The sequence below is a fragment of the Bactrocera neohumeralis genome, chromosome 2 (assembly GCF_024586455.1).
Source record: "Bactrocera neohumeralis isolate Rockhampton chromosome 2, APGP_CSIRO_Bneo_wtdbg2-racon-allhic-juicebox.fasta_v2, whole genome shotgun sequence".
Taxonomy (NCBI): domain Eukaryota; kingdom Metazoa; phylum Arthropoda; class Insecta; order Diptera; family Tephritidae; genus Bactrocera; species Bactrocera neohumeralis.
The window spans coordinates 61,606,894-61,623,498 of record NC_065919.1 but is presented as its reverse complement, the minus strand read 5'-3'; the positions used below and the strand labels follow the sequence as shown (position 1 = coordinate 61,623,498).

General features: G+C 38.4%; 2 protein-coding genes across 3 annotated transcripts; both read right to left on the bottom strand.

Annotated features, from left to right (window-relative positions):
• Positions 1 to 3,199: 3,199 nt before the first annotated feature.
• Positions 3,200 to 4,871, bottom strand: LOC126762103 (aminopeptidase Q-like). Its single transcript, XM_050478653.1, has 3 exons — positions 4,743 to 4,871; positions 3,650 to 4,648; positions 3,200 to 3,559 (listed from the first exon to the last, which is right to left on the bottom strand). The coding sequence occupies exons 1-3, from the start codon at positions 4,869 to 4,871 to the stop codon at positions 3,281 to 3,283; spliced, it is 1,407 nt and encodes a 468-aa protein (XP_050334610.1). The 3' UTR covers positions 3,200 to 3,280.
• Positions 4,872 to 4,873: 2 nt separating this feature from the next.
• On the bottom strand, positions 4,874 to 15,227 carry LOC126759310 (endoplasmic reticulum aminopeptidase 1-like). 2 transcript variants are annotated; one of them, XM_050474047.1, is made up of 6 exons: positions 14,444 to 15,227; positions 9,646 to 9,831; positions 8,913 to 9,399; positions 8,694 to 8,847; positions 5,007 to 5,088; positions 4,874 to 4,933 (listed from the first exon to the last, which is right to left on the bottom strand). In XM_050474047.1, coding segments are annotated over exons 1-6 (1,530 nt in total). In that variant the 5' UTR covers positions 15,064 to 15,227; the 3' UTR covers positions 4,874 to 4,932. The 2 variants fall into 2 exon arrangements, with proteins under 2 accessions (XP_050330004.1, XP_050330010.1); XM_050474053.1 differs by lacking the exon at positions 4,874 to 4,933 and having other exon boundaries at positions 5,006 to 5,088.
• Positions 15,228 to 16,605: the final 1,378 nt, after the last annotated feature.

The following is a 16,605-nucleotide window of genomic DNA, read 5'->3' as shown; positions in this document are numbered from 1 at the left end:
GTTGGGGCTTCATCGCGTAAAATTGAATTAAGTGCATTGATGCATTTCTGCTGAGATAGTCCATGTCGAAAGTTGTAAAAAATAATCGCGCAAAAATGTTCGCGATTTAATGATTCCATTTTTTGGTCGAGGTGAACATTTGAAATTATCGTAAACAACACAAAAAGCATTCTGATTATGTAAGAATATAACATCAAAAATATCTATTAAGTCATAAAGATAAAGTTGTGAGACGCCAGACTGCCACACTAGAGTTGCCAAATACCGACATATAAACGACAACCTACTTACAGCTGATTCCGAGCGCGCATCTTTTCAAGGTTGTATCTCCAAAACTAATCCATGATTGAATTTGAACATTTAGAAAAATATTTTATTTTAAAATTGAATAATGCTATAAAAAATTTATTTTTTGAATTCCGTGAAACTCATGTAACCTCTTAAGTGCTTTATCTATCTCTTTTGACCAGCCACTTTGAAGACAAAAGATAAAGTTGAACTCAAGAATATACAGCAGAGCCATAAGTAAAACTCGTTATACTGTGTAAATGAACTTCACCTATATACTTGGAAACATTCTGAACGCAATTGTGGCAATATTCCTTATTTGTACTATAACAGAACAATTTATTAAGGTTTTGAAAAGTTTCCAGAAATAGCCCCATAAATCGATTGTTGGGAGCATCAACCCGTTGATGTCGAATATATTGTTTCGAATAACTGTTTTTGCAAAATTTGTGTTTTATTTTCTTTTGCAATAACACCTGTAGAAGAAAAAAATATAAACATATAGGCGTATCTTGTAAAACAGTAGTTGTTCCATGTGATTATCGTAATAAATGCTCAATAATTGTCGTAATCAATGCCCGATAAGACATGACAATATTTACTATAAAGTCAATAATCTGATGTGCAGTCAAATAACTGGTATTTTACCCACCTAATCATGAGTAAAATAGAAAAATTAGGTGTCGGCAGAAAACCTTTTTAAATAATTTATAAAAAGTTTTTCATCTTGGGCGGATATAAAGCTGGGTTCACTGAATTTACGTAGACCCAACTGTCGATAGCCCAGCGGACAGGGGGTAGAATATGGCGCGGTAAGGTATGGCTGTCGTAAGAGGCGACTAAAATCCAATATACACTATGTCTGTTATTTGGCTTGCCTCGAAATATTAGTATAGTCTTGTCAGATATATGTAGTGTTGTAGTGCCTTGAACTCGACCAAGGTGAAAAAGGTGTCATTTTTACCTGACCAATTGGAACAAAATAATACCTGCAAAAAGCTTGTATTGTTTGGGGCGTTGATCAATGCATTGTCTTGATCAATGTGCTTTTAAGCACCGTTGGGTAAGGCTATACTCGCTTAAAAACACAATTATCTTTCACAATTGTTTACAAAATTGTTTAATTAACAGAGTATTGTTTCTCTTGAATTGCAAGCAAGCAAGGACGCATTAATATGAATTTGATAGCTTATTCACTTTTGGTGAAAGTTCAAATGAGAGCTTTCTCTGCCATTGGAAAAATGTTAGTTTCATGTAGATATTAGACTGCCTATAAGCTTCCCCTTGCGTGTTGAGTGACTAAACTTTCTTATTAGTCTTATTAATTGCAGTGTACTCCTAAGACACACCTTGGTCAATACAATTTATCCACAGTTTTCTGAGAAAGCCGACAGATTGAAACAATTTCTCTTTGTGTTCCTTATCAAATCTTCTTGACACAATTTAAAAATGAACGTAATCGGAACCAAACCATCAGCACTTTAAATATTAAATAATAATAATAACTGCTTTAGTTGAAATTGGTGTCCTGTGATGACCCGAAGTTCGCTTTTAGCTAAAACTAAAAGTGTTTTGGTCTGTCCAATAGTAATACTACCGCAAAGTACTTTTATGGCATGTCTTATGTTGATAGTGTCCAAGATCTGAGGTGTTCATTGCCTCAAGTAACCCTTTAGAATATGAAAGGTCTAGGGTATCAACAGGTAACTACATTCCCTTCTTGGTTGGTAATTTATTAAGGAGTTTCCAAAAGTCTAGTAATGGCCGGTCGAAAGGATTCCCTGTGCCCTGCCCAATTCACAAAAATAAGACCACACAATCTGCGAAAACTACTCAACTACTGCGGGCCTCTTCAACATCGCATACTCGTAAAAGGTTCAAGCGTACTGTGTGAAAGATGAAAGGCCATCGTCAACAAAAAGATTGGATCTCATCAGTGTGTCTTCAGGCTTGCAAAATCAACAACTACCCAGATACTCGCCATGCCCCAAATCTTGGAGAAGACCGTAAAAAGATGATCGAAACACACCACATCTTCGTCGATTTTAAAGCTGCTCTTGACAACACGAAAGGAAGCTGCCTTATGCCGCTATGCCTGAATTTGGTAATCACGCAAAACTATTACGCCAGTGTAAACTGACGTTGAGCAATACCTAAAGTTCCGTCAGAATCGGAAATGATCTCTCCGAACCCTTCGATACCAACCGATGTTTCAGACAAGGAAACACCCTATCGTGTGACTTCCTCAAACTATTGCTGGGGAAAATAATTCGAGGTGCAGAGCTTAATAGAAAAGGTACAATCTTTTATAAGAGTCAACAGTTGTAGGCCCACGCCAATGATATTGTTATAATTGGTCTCAACAATCGAGCCGTTAGTTCTGCTTTCCCCAGTCTGGATAAGAAAGCAAGGCAAATGGGTAGGGAACGAGAGCAAGACGAAATATCTTCTGTCATCAAACAAACAGTTCTCTCATCCGCACTTCACTGTTGACAGTCATAAGTAATTTCTTCTATTTTGGAACCAGCATTAACGCAGCGAGTCTGAGTTGCGGATACTTTTAATTACCACTGGGTCGCACCTTAGACAGTTATGTACTGCCTCTATCAGGAGAATCCCACTTGTCGTTTAGTTTGTAACTACCTTCGATTACAGACCAATTAGTTCATTTTTCGGTAACAAGATTCATTATAATACGGAATTATAGGGTCTTAAAGGTATCATATGGTGAGCGCATTATCTCGAGTAGTCGAAAAGTGGACTTTCGCTTTAGTTTATTCGAGTCAGCTACTGCGGTCACTTGCCTGAAATCACCTTTGGAACATAATAGCTAACATCTAAAATATACGAATAAATAATCCTCCAGATCACCGGCTCTCTTCAGATCAGTTACAATTGATAGAATTGAAAGTACTGTTATATTTTTTAAATAAAAGTTTAATTAGTGTTTAATCCATTCTTTATAAAAGAAGTTAATAGTAAACTTAATGGCTCATCTGCCTTTCTTGATGAGCACTTTACGTAGGAACTTCCCCGCCACACGAAACAGATGGCCAATCTGTGTGGCACTGCTGCGCGCACCCAAAGATGCCGCATATGTAGCTTGCTGATGTCGCCTCAGCCACTCGTAAATTTGATTATTGAATTTGTCCAGAAAGGTCTCACTGATTTTTACCTTCCGACCAATACGTGGCGAATTTGCAGCAATGAGGGTTTTTTCGCGACCCTCCTTCGCCAGCTCAGCGGCAATCATATTGCGCAAATTGAGAAACTGTAAATAATAAAGAGAAAATAAATAAATTGTATATAACTAACTCTATAAATATTTCAAATATTTTCAACAATCTGTTGTATAAATTACCTGTTCGTAATTCGAACGCTTCAGGTATTCCGCAATGCGGTTAAAATTGTCGACGAACAGTTGAGAACGACATAGCACGCGATAATTGCTTTCAAAGAACGTCCACATAACGGGGCGTGCGACATGATTACTTTTGAACAAATAGAATAAATACATCATGGATTCGTTGTCGTTCATAATGCTTTTAGTCGAGTTCTCGCCCAGCAAGAAATTGAGATACTGCTGCAGATGCGAATTACTCTGCGTACAACGTAACGAGTAAATAAGATCATCATACCACAACGTGTCGCGTTGCGTTTCACCGAATAGTTTCAGTATGGCGTTGAACTCCTCATCGCTCAGATATTTAACTCCCAAACACAGAATCGTCTCATACATGGCATAGTAGCTCATATCGTTGTCGAATTTTGCATTACCGAAAATGTATTCGTGTGCCAAATTGTGGGTGTAGTCGAGACACTCCTGCAGATCGGCGAAGCAAGCCATTTCCATAATCTTTTGTCTAGCCAAAGTTTCGGTGTTTGTAAGATTCTCAGCCAACGGTATTTCGTAGAGTCGTCGAAACATTGGACGAATTAGTTGGCGCACAAAGTGCGTGTACAATTTGTATGCTGGCGTGCCAAAGAGATTCTTGCCAAGAGAGGTAATTGTGTCGGCCACTTGATTCCATGGCATGAGATTGTCCTCATACTGCAGATAATTTAATAGTTCAAATATCACATCCACCGATTGTATTTCATTATTCTCGATTAGTGGTCCTAGGTCTTGAAAGATAGCTGCACGATTAAGTGGATGTATAACCGTGTGATTGTCGTGCAATTGTTTGGCGATCAGCCAGAGATTCGCATCATTGTAGAGTACATGATAAAAGCCTGTCTGCTGCTTATTCACGATGAGCCAATCGTGTATGCCCAACTCAATACCCAATTGGCTGGCGTTCAATGTTACCTCCTCCAGTGGCGGCATAAAGTAATCCACGCGTGTGTTCTTCGAAATCTGCTGCGGATGCGCTTGCGAAGTTCAACGGTATCCACCAGTGTTCACGCGAGTGCTGATCTTTCGAACGTTGCTTTATTGTTATTGTATTGCTTACGTAATCGCGTGCTATGCTCACGATCGGTATCCATTCACTGTGCGTCCATGAGAGCATGATATCGCGCACGGCGTCTTGACTCCACGCCTGCCGACTGAAGGTGGGATCCGCAGCCACAGCTGTTTGCATTTCATCGAAAAGATTCAACTCGTTCGCAAAAGTATACTGACTTGAGAGAGGGGGGAAAATTTCTTCATATTAAATGTTATTGAACAGTTCTTTTAAAGTATCACTGAAACTTTCGTTTACAGAAGTAGAACTTACTATTTGCGCAAATACTGACTGATGCCATGTACGAACGTTTTCTGATTGAAAGCGTGATGGAACATTTTGATCACACAAGCGGCTGCAAGAATAATTATAAATATGAATGTCAATATGTGGTATTTCTGGTTTAACCAGTTGCTAATGAGAGAAAACTTTTCAACATGCGAAGACTGAGAGTTAGACGTTAGATAAATCGTGGAAGCATTAAGCTCCCGACGTAAAGGTTTCCTGCAGTAAACATAAAGCCCTTGACTTGAGACTTAAAGTTGTAGAATCATCCGATTATTCGAATCTGTCATCAAACTAATCTAAATGACTTAGAAATGAATTACTAATATTCAGAAAGAACTCTCGAAATAATCTTAACCAATAAAAATTAGATCTGAGCAATAAATTACAACATTTCGCCTTTAATAACTTCGTATACCTGAAGTTCCGCAAAGGCAATACTATTGGTTTCGGTCTCCACATCGAACAGAAAAAATACTCCTTGATAACAGAAACTGATTGAATGAAGATCGAAACTTGCTTGCAATAATTTGTTTATTGAATAAAACAGTCAACGACAACACTGTAAAGTTAATGGAGTTTCAGCGTGAAAAAGTGACCTCTGCATCCCAATACTACATAAGTATTAAGAAAACGAGGTTAGTCTAAAGAGCTTTGCTAGAACTATTATTGGCAAGTTTCTATAAAGTAGTTTGTATCTGAAACATACGTGAAGGCTTTAAGATTACATTTACTGTAACATACCATATAAAGATCTGATCTTCACCTACAAAACCCTAATCTTAAGCGCATTTGCAGGCAGAAAAAGAGAGAGGCCGAAATATGTGAGTACGAAGAGCTTGACAAGCTGGGCAGGGGTAAAGCTCGAAAATTCTACGAAAAGATACGGCGACTAACAGAAGGTTTCAAGACCGGAGCATACTATTCTAGAACCCCCAAAGGTGATTTAGTGACTGATGCCCAGAGCATAGTGAAATTATGGAGGGACACTTTTCCAAAATGGCTAGCATAAATCGATAGCTTTTTTGGCGATGAAAGATGATCCGTGGCCTGACAAAAAGCAATAGCAATTACGATCTGAAGTCCATCAAAGCGGCGGGTGCCGAATTGCCACAAAAACGGCGGCGAAGGAAGACCATTAATCGGCTTCTTTGACTCGGAAACAACAGACGATTGGATAAGGTTCTATGGAGAGTATTGTGTGAAAAATTAAAGCCCACCATCAACAAACTGACTGGAACCGCACGAAAAGGTGCTGCCTTTATGCCGCGATGTCTGAATTTGGTATCCCCGCAAAACTAAAAAAACTGTGTAAATCGACGCTAAACAATACAAAAAGCTCCGTTAGGATCGGGAAGGACCTTTCCTAGCCGTTCAATACCAATCGAGATTTCAGATAAGGCGACTGCCTATCGTTAGACTTCTTCAATCTACTGCTGGAGAAAATAATAAGCAGAGCTAAAAGGAGAGGGTACAATCTGTTGAAAGAATGTACAGCTGCTGCTGTACGCCGATGATATTGATATCATTGGCCTCATCATCCGCGCCGTTAGTTCTGCTTTCTCCAGACTGGATAAGGCAGCGAAGCAAATGGGTCTGATAGTGAATGAGGGCAAGACTAAATATCTCCTGTCATCAAAGAAACAGTCGTCGCACTCGCGACTTGGCTCCCACTTCACTATTGACAGTCATAACTTCGAAGCCGTAGATAATTTCGTCTATCTACGAACATCAACAACAATGTCAGACTTGAAATCCAACGCAGAATAACTTTTGCCAACAGGTGCTACTTCGGATTGAGTAGGCAATTGAGAAGTATAGTCATCTCTTGACGAATAAAGACCAAATGCTACAAGTCACTAATTATCACCGTCCTGCTATATGGTGTAGACACATTGATGATGACAACATCTGATAAGTCGACGTTACCAGTTTCCGGGAGAAAGATTCTGAGGAATTTTTATTTTCCTTTGCGCATTGGCAGCAGCGAATATCGCATTCGATGGAACCATGAGCTCAGGCTAAGTCATGTCGTGCAATGAATGGATGAAAACACTCCAGCTTTGAGAGTACCCGCCGAGAGAAGCAGAGGAAGAAGAAGACTTCCACTCTGTTGGAAAGATCAGGTGGAGAATGGCCTGACTACACGTCGAATCTGAAATTGGCGCCAAACAGTGAAAGAGAAGAACGACTGGCGCGCTGTTGTCAACTCGGCTATAACTTCATAAGCGGTGTATACGCCAATAGAGAAGAAGAAGATTTTAGCCGGTAAGATGAAGAACGTCCTGAGTGGAGAAAAGAGTTATAATGACACGCAAATGTAAAAAATCGTATTTGAAATCTGACCAATCTGCCAAATCAACGCCAAAGCCAAATATTCAAGGTATGTGGTGTGATCAAAAGGCGTGCTACATATATTATGAGCTTACAAAACCTGGTGAAACCATTAATGAGGAACGTTATCGACAACAACTCATAAAATTGATGGGGGCGAATGCCGAAAAACACCCGGATTTTGCGACTATCCATGAGGAAGTAATTTTCTATCATGCCAACGCTTGGTCTTATGTTAAAAACTATTTGGAAGACAGTGGTTGGGAGGTTTTGCCTCACTCGCCGCATAGCTAAGATCTTGTCTCTTCAGACTACTTTTTGTTCCGGTCTATGCAGAACGTCCTCACAGGAAAACGGTTCATATTAGAACCGCGTATTGCTCTTGACCGTAATAGCGCCACAGTTATTTTGGGATGGAATCCACATATTTTCAGAATGATTGGAGAATGTTATACTTTGAATAATACTCTTGTACATGTGTTTCTTATAGACTAAGGCTATGGCCGTCCACTCGAAAACTCCTTACATCTGTTTAAAAGACGGTTGACTGAACTGAATCTGGATCAGTATGAGAACCAAAGGTTATTTACTGTTAAGAAAAAATGAGTGCAGCCTCTCTCAGAGAAGTGACCATTCACTTAGATAGCAGTGCGGGAGTGCCTAACTTCACTTCTTTGTGATAAGACTGGTATGGTTGCCAAGGCATAGCGGAATCGCAGGAAATTGAAAAGCCGATGAGCTAGCAAGGAAAGGCACTCTAGAGCCGCTATCGGTATGTTTCCGTATGCTCTTGTATTCAGCTACTAGATAGCTGGGGTTCGCGAAAGGTTAGTCAACGCATTTTGACCAAAGATTGATCGGAGAGATCTAGTGAACTCTTTGCCCTCAGAAAGTCTCGCCTCTTAATAGTTTTGAGGCTTTCAATAGGAAATTTCTCTATTGGCGTCCATGCTGTAAGGTTAAGAATCCTACAAGACGCCATCTGCAGAATCTGTATGAAAAAAGATTATGTGGAAACACCTCAACACTTCCTTCTTGACAATAAATACTTGGGAGCGCATACTTTCAGATATCCTACCGAACTGGCAGGTGTAGAAATTGAACGATTGCGCAAATTTGTATTGGCTACTAAGCGTTTTGCTCGAAGACAGGAGTTCTTCTTTACTATGCTTCATAAAGGACTACATATAGCAGTCCACGTGCGATCTTTGATCAGACATTTAACCTAACCTAAGCAATCTCAAATCTGCAAGGAATGTCGAACATGATGCTTGATAAAACTAAAGGCTAAAGCTTTTGGAAACCAACATACATATTGAGACCAGAAATATAGGAACCAACCTCTGTGATAGGATATGATGTCGAATGTTGACAAAATGGCAGTCTCGTTTTCCACATAGTAAGTCATCGGACGTACGGTCATATAGTTGTAACTGTAGGCGCGTTCAGCAATATCGATCAAAAAGAAGTCCATGATTTTATACTCGGGATAAAGCTGTATAAAAACGAAAAATGAATACAGTTTTACTTATAACACCGACAAACAAATTACACACTTACTAAATCGGTGACCAAATAACCAAAATAGGTGGCAAAACCCTCATTCAGCCATGCGTATGTCCACCACTGCGGCGATACTAAGTTGCCAAACCATTGATGTGCGATTTCGTGATTCTGTGTTATCACATCCTTCAAGTTCTTATGCATATCCGCGTCATCCGGCTTTGCCAGGTTGTCCTCCTTATAGGTAATTAAACCCCAGTTTTCCATGGCCGCACCGAAGTTATTCTTCAGCGCGACATGATCTAATTTCGCCAACGGATAATCGACACCAAGGTAATCCTCCAACATGGCGACTGTACGAACGGCATTCTTCAAAGCCTTTCGACCCCTATCAGCGAGGCGTGGTGAGGTGAAGATGCGCTGCTGAACGCCGCGATATTCCTCCGAAATATACACGAAATTCGATATGACAAATGCGACCAGGTATGTTGATATCGGTGGAGTGGTGTGGAATGTGGTTGTCACCATTGTGGCATCAACGTTGCTGCGCACAAAAGTAAGCAAGTAGTGCTGTTAGTGAAATGTCAACCGATATGTATGTATGTATGTGTGACCGCTTATGTAAATGAATGGCATGGCGGATGGGATAAACTGATGAGCAGTTGTTGAATGCGTGTAAATTTGCGGTTTATTAATTGGCCTTCACAGGCCACCAACATGTGAGTAAGTGTATGTGCGAGGGTATGTTAGAGAGTGTGGTATTACTCAATTGTGTCTACAGAGTACTTACTTGTCATCGAGTGCAGCATTTGCGTCAATGCTCGGTTCCGTTTGACGCACCATCATGTTCGAGATGGCCGTGTATTTGTTGCTGTGCGTGAGGCTTATTGTGAAGTTCGCTTTGAATGATGGCTCATCGTAACAGGGGAAGGCCAAGCGTGCGCTTGTCGGCTCAAATTGCGTCGCCGTCACATAACTGTGAGTAGTTTAGTGATTAAATTGAAAAGAAAGGGAGATAGAGAAAATGGTGATTAGTTTGCTGTCTGGACATGAAGGTGTATACTGTGCAAAGCGTGGAAGAGTATTTAAATAAATTTGTAGGTAAACAAGAAAAAAATGTCAATTTCGGCTGCATCGAAACCACAATAACGTGTATAGTAGGGTGATTCAAAAAAATTTTTTTTTTTTGCAATTGGTACTCGCAATAATAGGTTACTAGACACCTCTAAGAAAGCCTCTCCAAATATCAGTTTTTAATTGTAACGGGAAGATCCTCCGCCTAACGGTTTTCTATTTTTTCTTATTATCAGATAAAAAAATTTATATCTCGCTTCCAACTACTTGAAAAAATATCTTGTTAATTAGGTTTGTATGAAATTGAATGTTCTAAAATATGATCTCTTATTTTTTTTCGTAAACCCAACCGTTTAGAAGATATTAACGGTTGAAATTTGACTATTTTTGGAAAAATTCGTTATTTATTATTAATTTTATAACTCAATGAAAAAAAATTATTATGAATAGATTTTTGGAGAGGTTTTCTTAGAGGTGTCTAGGAACCTATTTTTCAGAATACCAAACGAAAAAAAAAAAATTTTATTTGATCCACCCTAATATGCATTGATGTTTGACGATGAATATCTCGAAAACGTTTAACTTAATCGAAAAATCATAGTAGACCATTTTTATAGAGCAGTAAATTTCCTATAAAACTATGTGTTTCCTCATTCATAATAATTTTTTTTCATTGAGTTATAAAATTAATAATAAATAACGAATTTTTCCAAAAATAGTCAAATTTCAACCGTTAATATCTTTTAAACGGTTGGGTTTACGAAAAAATCATGAGAGACCATATTTTGGAGCATTCAATTTCCTACAAAACCTAATTAACAAGATATTTTTTCAAGTAGTTGGAAGCGAGATATAAATTTTTCTATCTGATAATAAGAAAAAATAGAAAACCGTTAGGCAGAGGACCTTCCCGTTACAATTAAAAACTCATATTTGGTGAGGCTTTCTTAGAGGTGTCTAGGAACCTATTTTTGCGAGTACCAATTGAAAAAAAAAAATTTTTTTTGAATCACCCTAGTGTATAGCATAGAAGGGTATAAAAAGCTTTTCATCATGACTTTTGATGGGTAAGATTGTATGACAGCTATATACTGATATATAGTGATTCGACAAGAAAAATAAGAAAAAGATTGAACAAAAATTCTTACTGTATTTCGTGAACAAAATCTCGTCAAATAAAAAAGTTGTTCATATAAGCGCTTCATACCTATCATTCAGTTTGTATGACAGCCGTACTATATGCTGTTAGTATGCTACGATCCCAATAAAAGCCTATAAGCCTAAGCACTAAATTAAGATATAGATCCATAATTTGACACAGAGGATTGTATACGAAACATGGTGGGCAAAAAAATAATCAAAAAGAAGGCATGGCCGCGCCCTCTAATAATTTTAATGTATGTATATATCTCCTAAACCACTAAAGCTAAAACAACCAAATTTACCTAGCTCAAATATTATAATAACTCCCACCGACAGTGTGAAAATGGAAAATAATCCCGATTACTCCCCATATAACGGCAAAACTACTAAATGCGCAATAAACCAACAACTCACATATCTCGAGACCCGGCGAACTGATTTCGATTAAATTGGTATTCTTCTCATATTCCCATGTTAATGGGCTAAATTGGCCTATAACCACGCCTACTTCCCATATAGCACAATTTGAAACTTCAATTGACTCTTTAACTATCCAGTACACAAATCAGGAAGCAATTGATATAAGGACTAAAACTTTGCACTAATAATTCCCTTAAATTATGCCACCTTATGACGAAAAACTGTTAAAATCCACCAAAACTGTTCAAGCCCCTGGGTACCGAATATGTGAGCCCAGTATCTATAGTTGATTTTTGATCGAAAATATCGGTCAATGTGTGAGATATACAATTGAAATTCGGAGAGAAACCATTCCTCGCATTAGTGTTTCTGTGTATCAAAAATGGGTTGAGTCGGGTCAATACTTCCTGAACCCCCATATATTTAATATAAAGATTTTCGAATATCAAGGTGACTTAATGCTGGATATATCGGCCAATATTTGAGTGATCTCAATGAAAATTACAGAAAGTGTTTTACTTATAACAGTGTACCTTTGTGTTTCAAAAAGATAAAATTGGGCGAAAACTTGACTTCGCCCGCCAGGAATTTCGAACATCCGGCTGGTTTGACTAGTGATTGTATGTGGCTTTATGAAACCCAAGGAACTTTTATGTGACATATTAATAGTATGTGGTATTGGCAAAAATAGATAATATTTGATCGATTTCACCCAAACTTCCATATGCTTCTTATAATGATTTTCGTTTTTCTAACAAACGTTATGTCGAATATGTCAGTCAGTGTATGAGTTAAATATAGTAAAGGTATGTATGTAGAAAGTTGCTTAGATTCCGATCCTCTCGTTGACGTTTTGCACCTTAAGGTATTTCCCTGGCTTTGACTTGTTATCAATACTCCCTAACTTGTTATCAATAAAAATGAACCCAACAGCTTTTATTGAAGTGGAAGGGGATTCAGTTAATTATCAATATAAAGACCAAAATTGAGCTTTGGGTTCATAGTAACTCTCAAAACAACAAAGTCAAAAACTTACTCTTCGCTATAGTTTTTCACTACATAAGGAAAGAGATGCAGAGCCAAGGGAAAAGCATATCGTCTTACATTTTTCGCGACGCAAAGCAAGTCATTTCTATCACACCAAGCAACCGAATTGTTTTGTAGGTATTCGTATAATGTTGTTGGAATATTCTTCTGAGTATTCTTAGAAACTGAAACATTTTCGCGCTTTTAATTTTAGAAATTTTCGACGTGGATTAATTCACTAAGAGTGCAATTAAATTTTAGCTGATGAATTTATATTAAGAACCAGTGTTTATCGGTGGTATATTGAATCCAATGGAGGTCGTGGATCAATCTAAGACAAATATCGTCAAGGTCGTCTAAAATCAATTGTTGAACCGGAAACTATTGATAATATTCGAAAACTTATGAGATAAGCTCATTATGTGACCTAATGGCAGATTGAGACAATTATAGATATTAAGTTTGGAATCTCCTCAAAACTTTTACGGTTGTGTAAGCTGACGTTGCGCAACACCAAAAGCTCCGTAGAATACTAAGCGAGGCTTCAGACAAGGACACTCCCTATCATGTGACTTCTTCAATCTATTGCTGGAGAAAATAATACGAGCTGCAGCACTAAATAGAGAAGGTACAATCTTCTATAAGAGTGTATAGTTGCTGGCAGCCGACGATGAATTGATATCATGGGTCTTAACAACCGCGCCAGTCACTCTATTTTCTCTAGACTGGATAAGGAAGCGAAGCAAATAGGTCTGGTGGTGAACGAGGGCAAGACGAAATATTTCCTGTCATCAAACAAATAGTCGTAGCACTCGCGACTACGCTTCCACTTCACTGTTGACAGTCATAACTTCTAAATCGTGGATAATTTCGTCCATCTTGAAATCAGCATTAACACCGACAACAAGGTCAGCCTCGAAATCCATCATAGAATAATTTTTGGCAATAGGTGCTTCTTCGGACTGAGTAGGCAATTGGGTAGTAAATTCCGCTCTCGATGAACAAATATCAAACTCTATAAGTTATCATCAAAGTTAAAATTATTTCTTGTTTTTCGATTGGTAGATTATTCGAGATCATAACCTCAAACTTTTTTCTTGAAATTCGAATTATTTTGACAAATACAAGCATTTTTGTGTGTTGGCAACTAAATTTCCGTTGAATTTAGCACAATATTATTTACACATAAATAACTCTCGCTTATATTTTCATTCCACTGTAAAGTTATTGTTTTTGTTTGCATAATACTTTATAATTTTCACTTCTACAACTATTACTACTAATTTTTTGTTGTTAGTGCTTTCGTTTTTGTTTTATGCACACTTATCAGCTCAATTTCCTTTCACACACAAATTCATTGATAGAACTTATCAGTGGTCTGTTTGTTTTGGGGGCAATTCATCAGTGTTGAACTATGAGACACCCGCTATACATATGTGCATAGATACATACATATGTATGTACATATGTACAGCGACATACACTCATATGTAAACATAATTATATGTATGTATGAATGTTTGGCTCCGCGAAGTTTATTTGATAACAATCCGAAGCCAAAGTGTAGCAGTGACGACAACAGCTCAGAGTTGCGAAGCACGCGTTGTCTAGCTGAGGTTTCATGTTTATATGCATGTTCATATATATAATATATGCAATGTACGTATGTATGCATTTATAATATATGTAGTATATAATCGATAATTGTGCTAATCAAATAGTCTGATTTCATTTGACCATATCAATATTTACACAAATACTTGCGCACACCCACACATATGTACATGCGCTTTAAAGCGCGCACGAGCTTCTACATTTGTTACCAACTATTGTACATACACACATGCATACGTATGTATGGCGCACTCTTCTTAACCCTTCCCGCCATTTTGCAGTTGCCCGTTATTCATATGCACACTACTTACACTGTGGCATTTTTCTCATCACTATAGGTCATCCAATAGATACCGAAAGAGTCTTGGCGCAAGAGACCCTTGTATAAAATTTCCAACCGATAACGTTGACCCGCCTCGAAAGCTGCATAGTTTTCAATCGGATGTATGATCAAGTAGCTGCCATGCTTCTCATAAGTATAGGTGAGGTCAAGCAGCTTTTCGTTTGTGTGCAGTTCAAGCATCGTAATTGCCGTAACGGTAATATTTTTTGCATGCAATACAATTTCATTGGTCGTTTCGCGTATGTCAATGTCAATAGTCATATTGCCCGTGAACTCGAAAATCTCCCGATGTATATGCGTTGTAATGTGTAGGTGATAATGTAACGGGAATGTGGTGTTCGGCAGACGTAGCGAACGTGTTATTTTTTTCGCAGCATGTGTGCGATTTGTTGCAGCGCCCACCTCTATGGACGGTGGTGGTGTTGTTGTGAAGGAGCGTGGATTTTCGGGGTCGACTGCAATATCTGTTTCCGTCGCGTTACCGACACTTATGTGGCACAGCACAAGCACGAACAACAACACATTGAGTTTATTACGGTACAGAAAGCATGGCTTTAAAGCACACTTTCTGCTTATAGTCTCTAGCATTTTGTATATTTTTCTTGGAATTTTTTATTGATTTTAAAAAACTTTCTTTTGCAAGCACTCAGATCATTCGTGGTATGTCTTTACTGTGCGATCGTCGAAACCGTTATGTGCTTGTACTCGTCTCGAGTTTTAAACCGTTACTGAAATCCGTATTGAGTGATCCGCAAGTTCCATGTTTACTTGTGTACATATATTCAGCCTTTAGCCTTTATTTGGGTGCTCTTGCGCTTTGTAAGACTTCATGTCTGTTTGCTCACTTGCCGGTAAATATAGACAGACGGACGTACATTTGGCAGACTGATAAGATAACGAATTGAGTATTTTGTATGCGCAATGTACTTCGGAGCGCGTCTCAACAATTTGAGTGAACTGTTCATGAATTTATGGTATGGATCGGTACAAGGTGTCGCTGTTTAACCATTAATTTGATTTTTTGTCGAATTGGGGAATTTTTTGTGCAAAGTCAAGTTTCGTGGTCTAACAGTTTTTAATGTCCGAAAATCAACTTTCTTCTTAAAAGTGGAAATTATGATTTCTTTAAAATCCACCAATCAGAGGTTTAGGGCTCTTTCAACTCATCGCAGTCCAGATCGCTCCTGTAGCCCAAGACTCAGAGTCAAGCATTGGTTTGTATCGCTTTAAGTTCAAATCAAATATGAAGGCATCTAATATTGGGACAATCGGCAGTTTCTTAGAAAAACGAAAACTCCCTCTAGTGGTATTCATTAACTTGGAGATGCATTTAATAACGGCTGTACTGGTATCGGTTGACAGTTTTATGACATTAATCAGAACCTACTGCCTGGTCAAGTTATAAGCTAAGCAATATAAAAGCTATATACGATGGATAAAGTATAGAAATCGCTGACTAGATCACAGAGAACATCATAGTCGTCTGCTGTTCAGGATTGAATCCTAATCACCTATCCCGGACCTTAGAACGGACCCTTGAGACCGCCGTCAACTGGACGTAGGGTCACGAACTAGCTGTGAAATCTGTCTTTTCACAAGAAGGTTGCAATTCAATCTTTTCTCTTTGAATTAGAACTATTGTACTCTCGACTTTTGTCAAATTTCTCGGAATTTTCCGAGATAAGAAACTAAGCTGGATAGGTGAGTGGGGTATGAGGCAAGGCTTACGGTAAGTAGGTAAATGGAGGTAGCCTAGGCGTCATACTCGACCTTGTCAATGAACTCGCGCTGAGATGGCAATGGGTCCAAGTAAAGGAAACCTACGAGGAAGTTAACACATCTCTTTTATTCCTCAGTAGATAAGATTGGGCTATAGCGCCAATCTTAGGTTTCATTGCGTTAAGTTGTGTCAGCAGGCAATAACTAGAACATGAGAGTTACCCAACAGTTTGCTTCGATTTGCTGCTCTATTGCTATTTATTTTGCCGCCTTTAATGCAAACTCCACCAGATGTAAAAAACTTAACAGTTTCTTCAGTTCTGGAAAGTCTTTTTATTAGCACTTTTTGTGGTCTGAAAACGGGTTCCACGGATCGTCAACTTCAGTTTGGGGAACAAGAAAGCAATGATG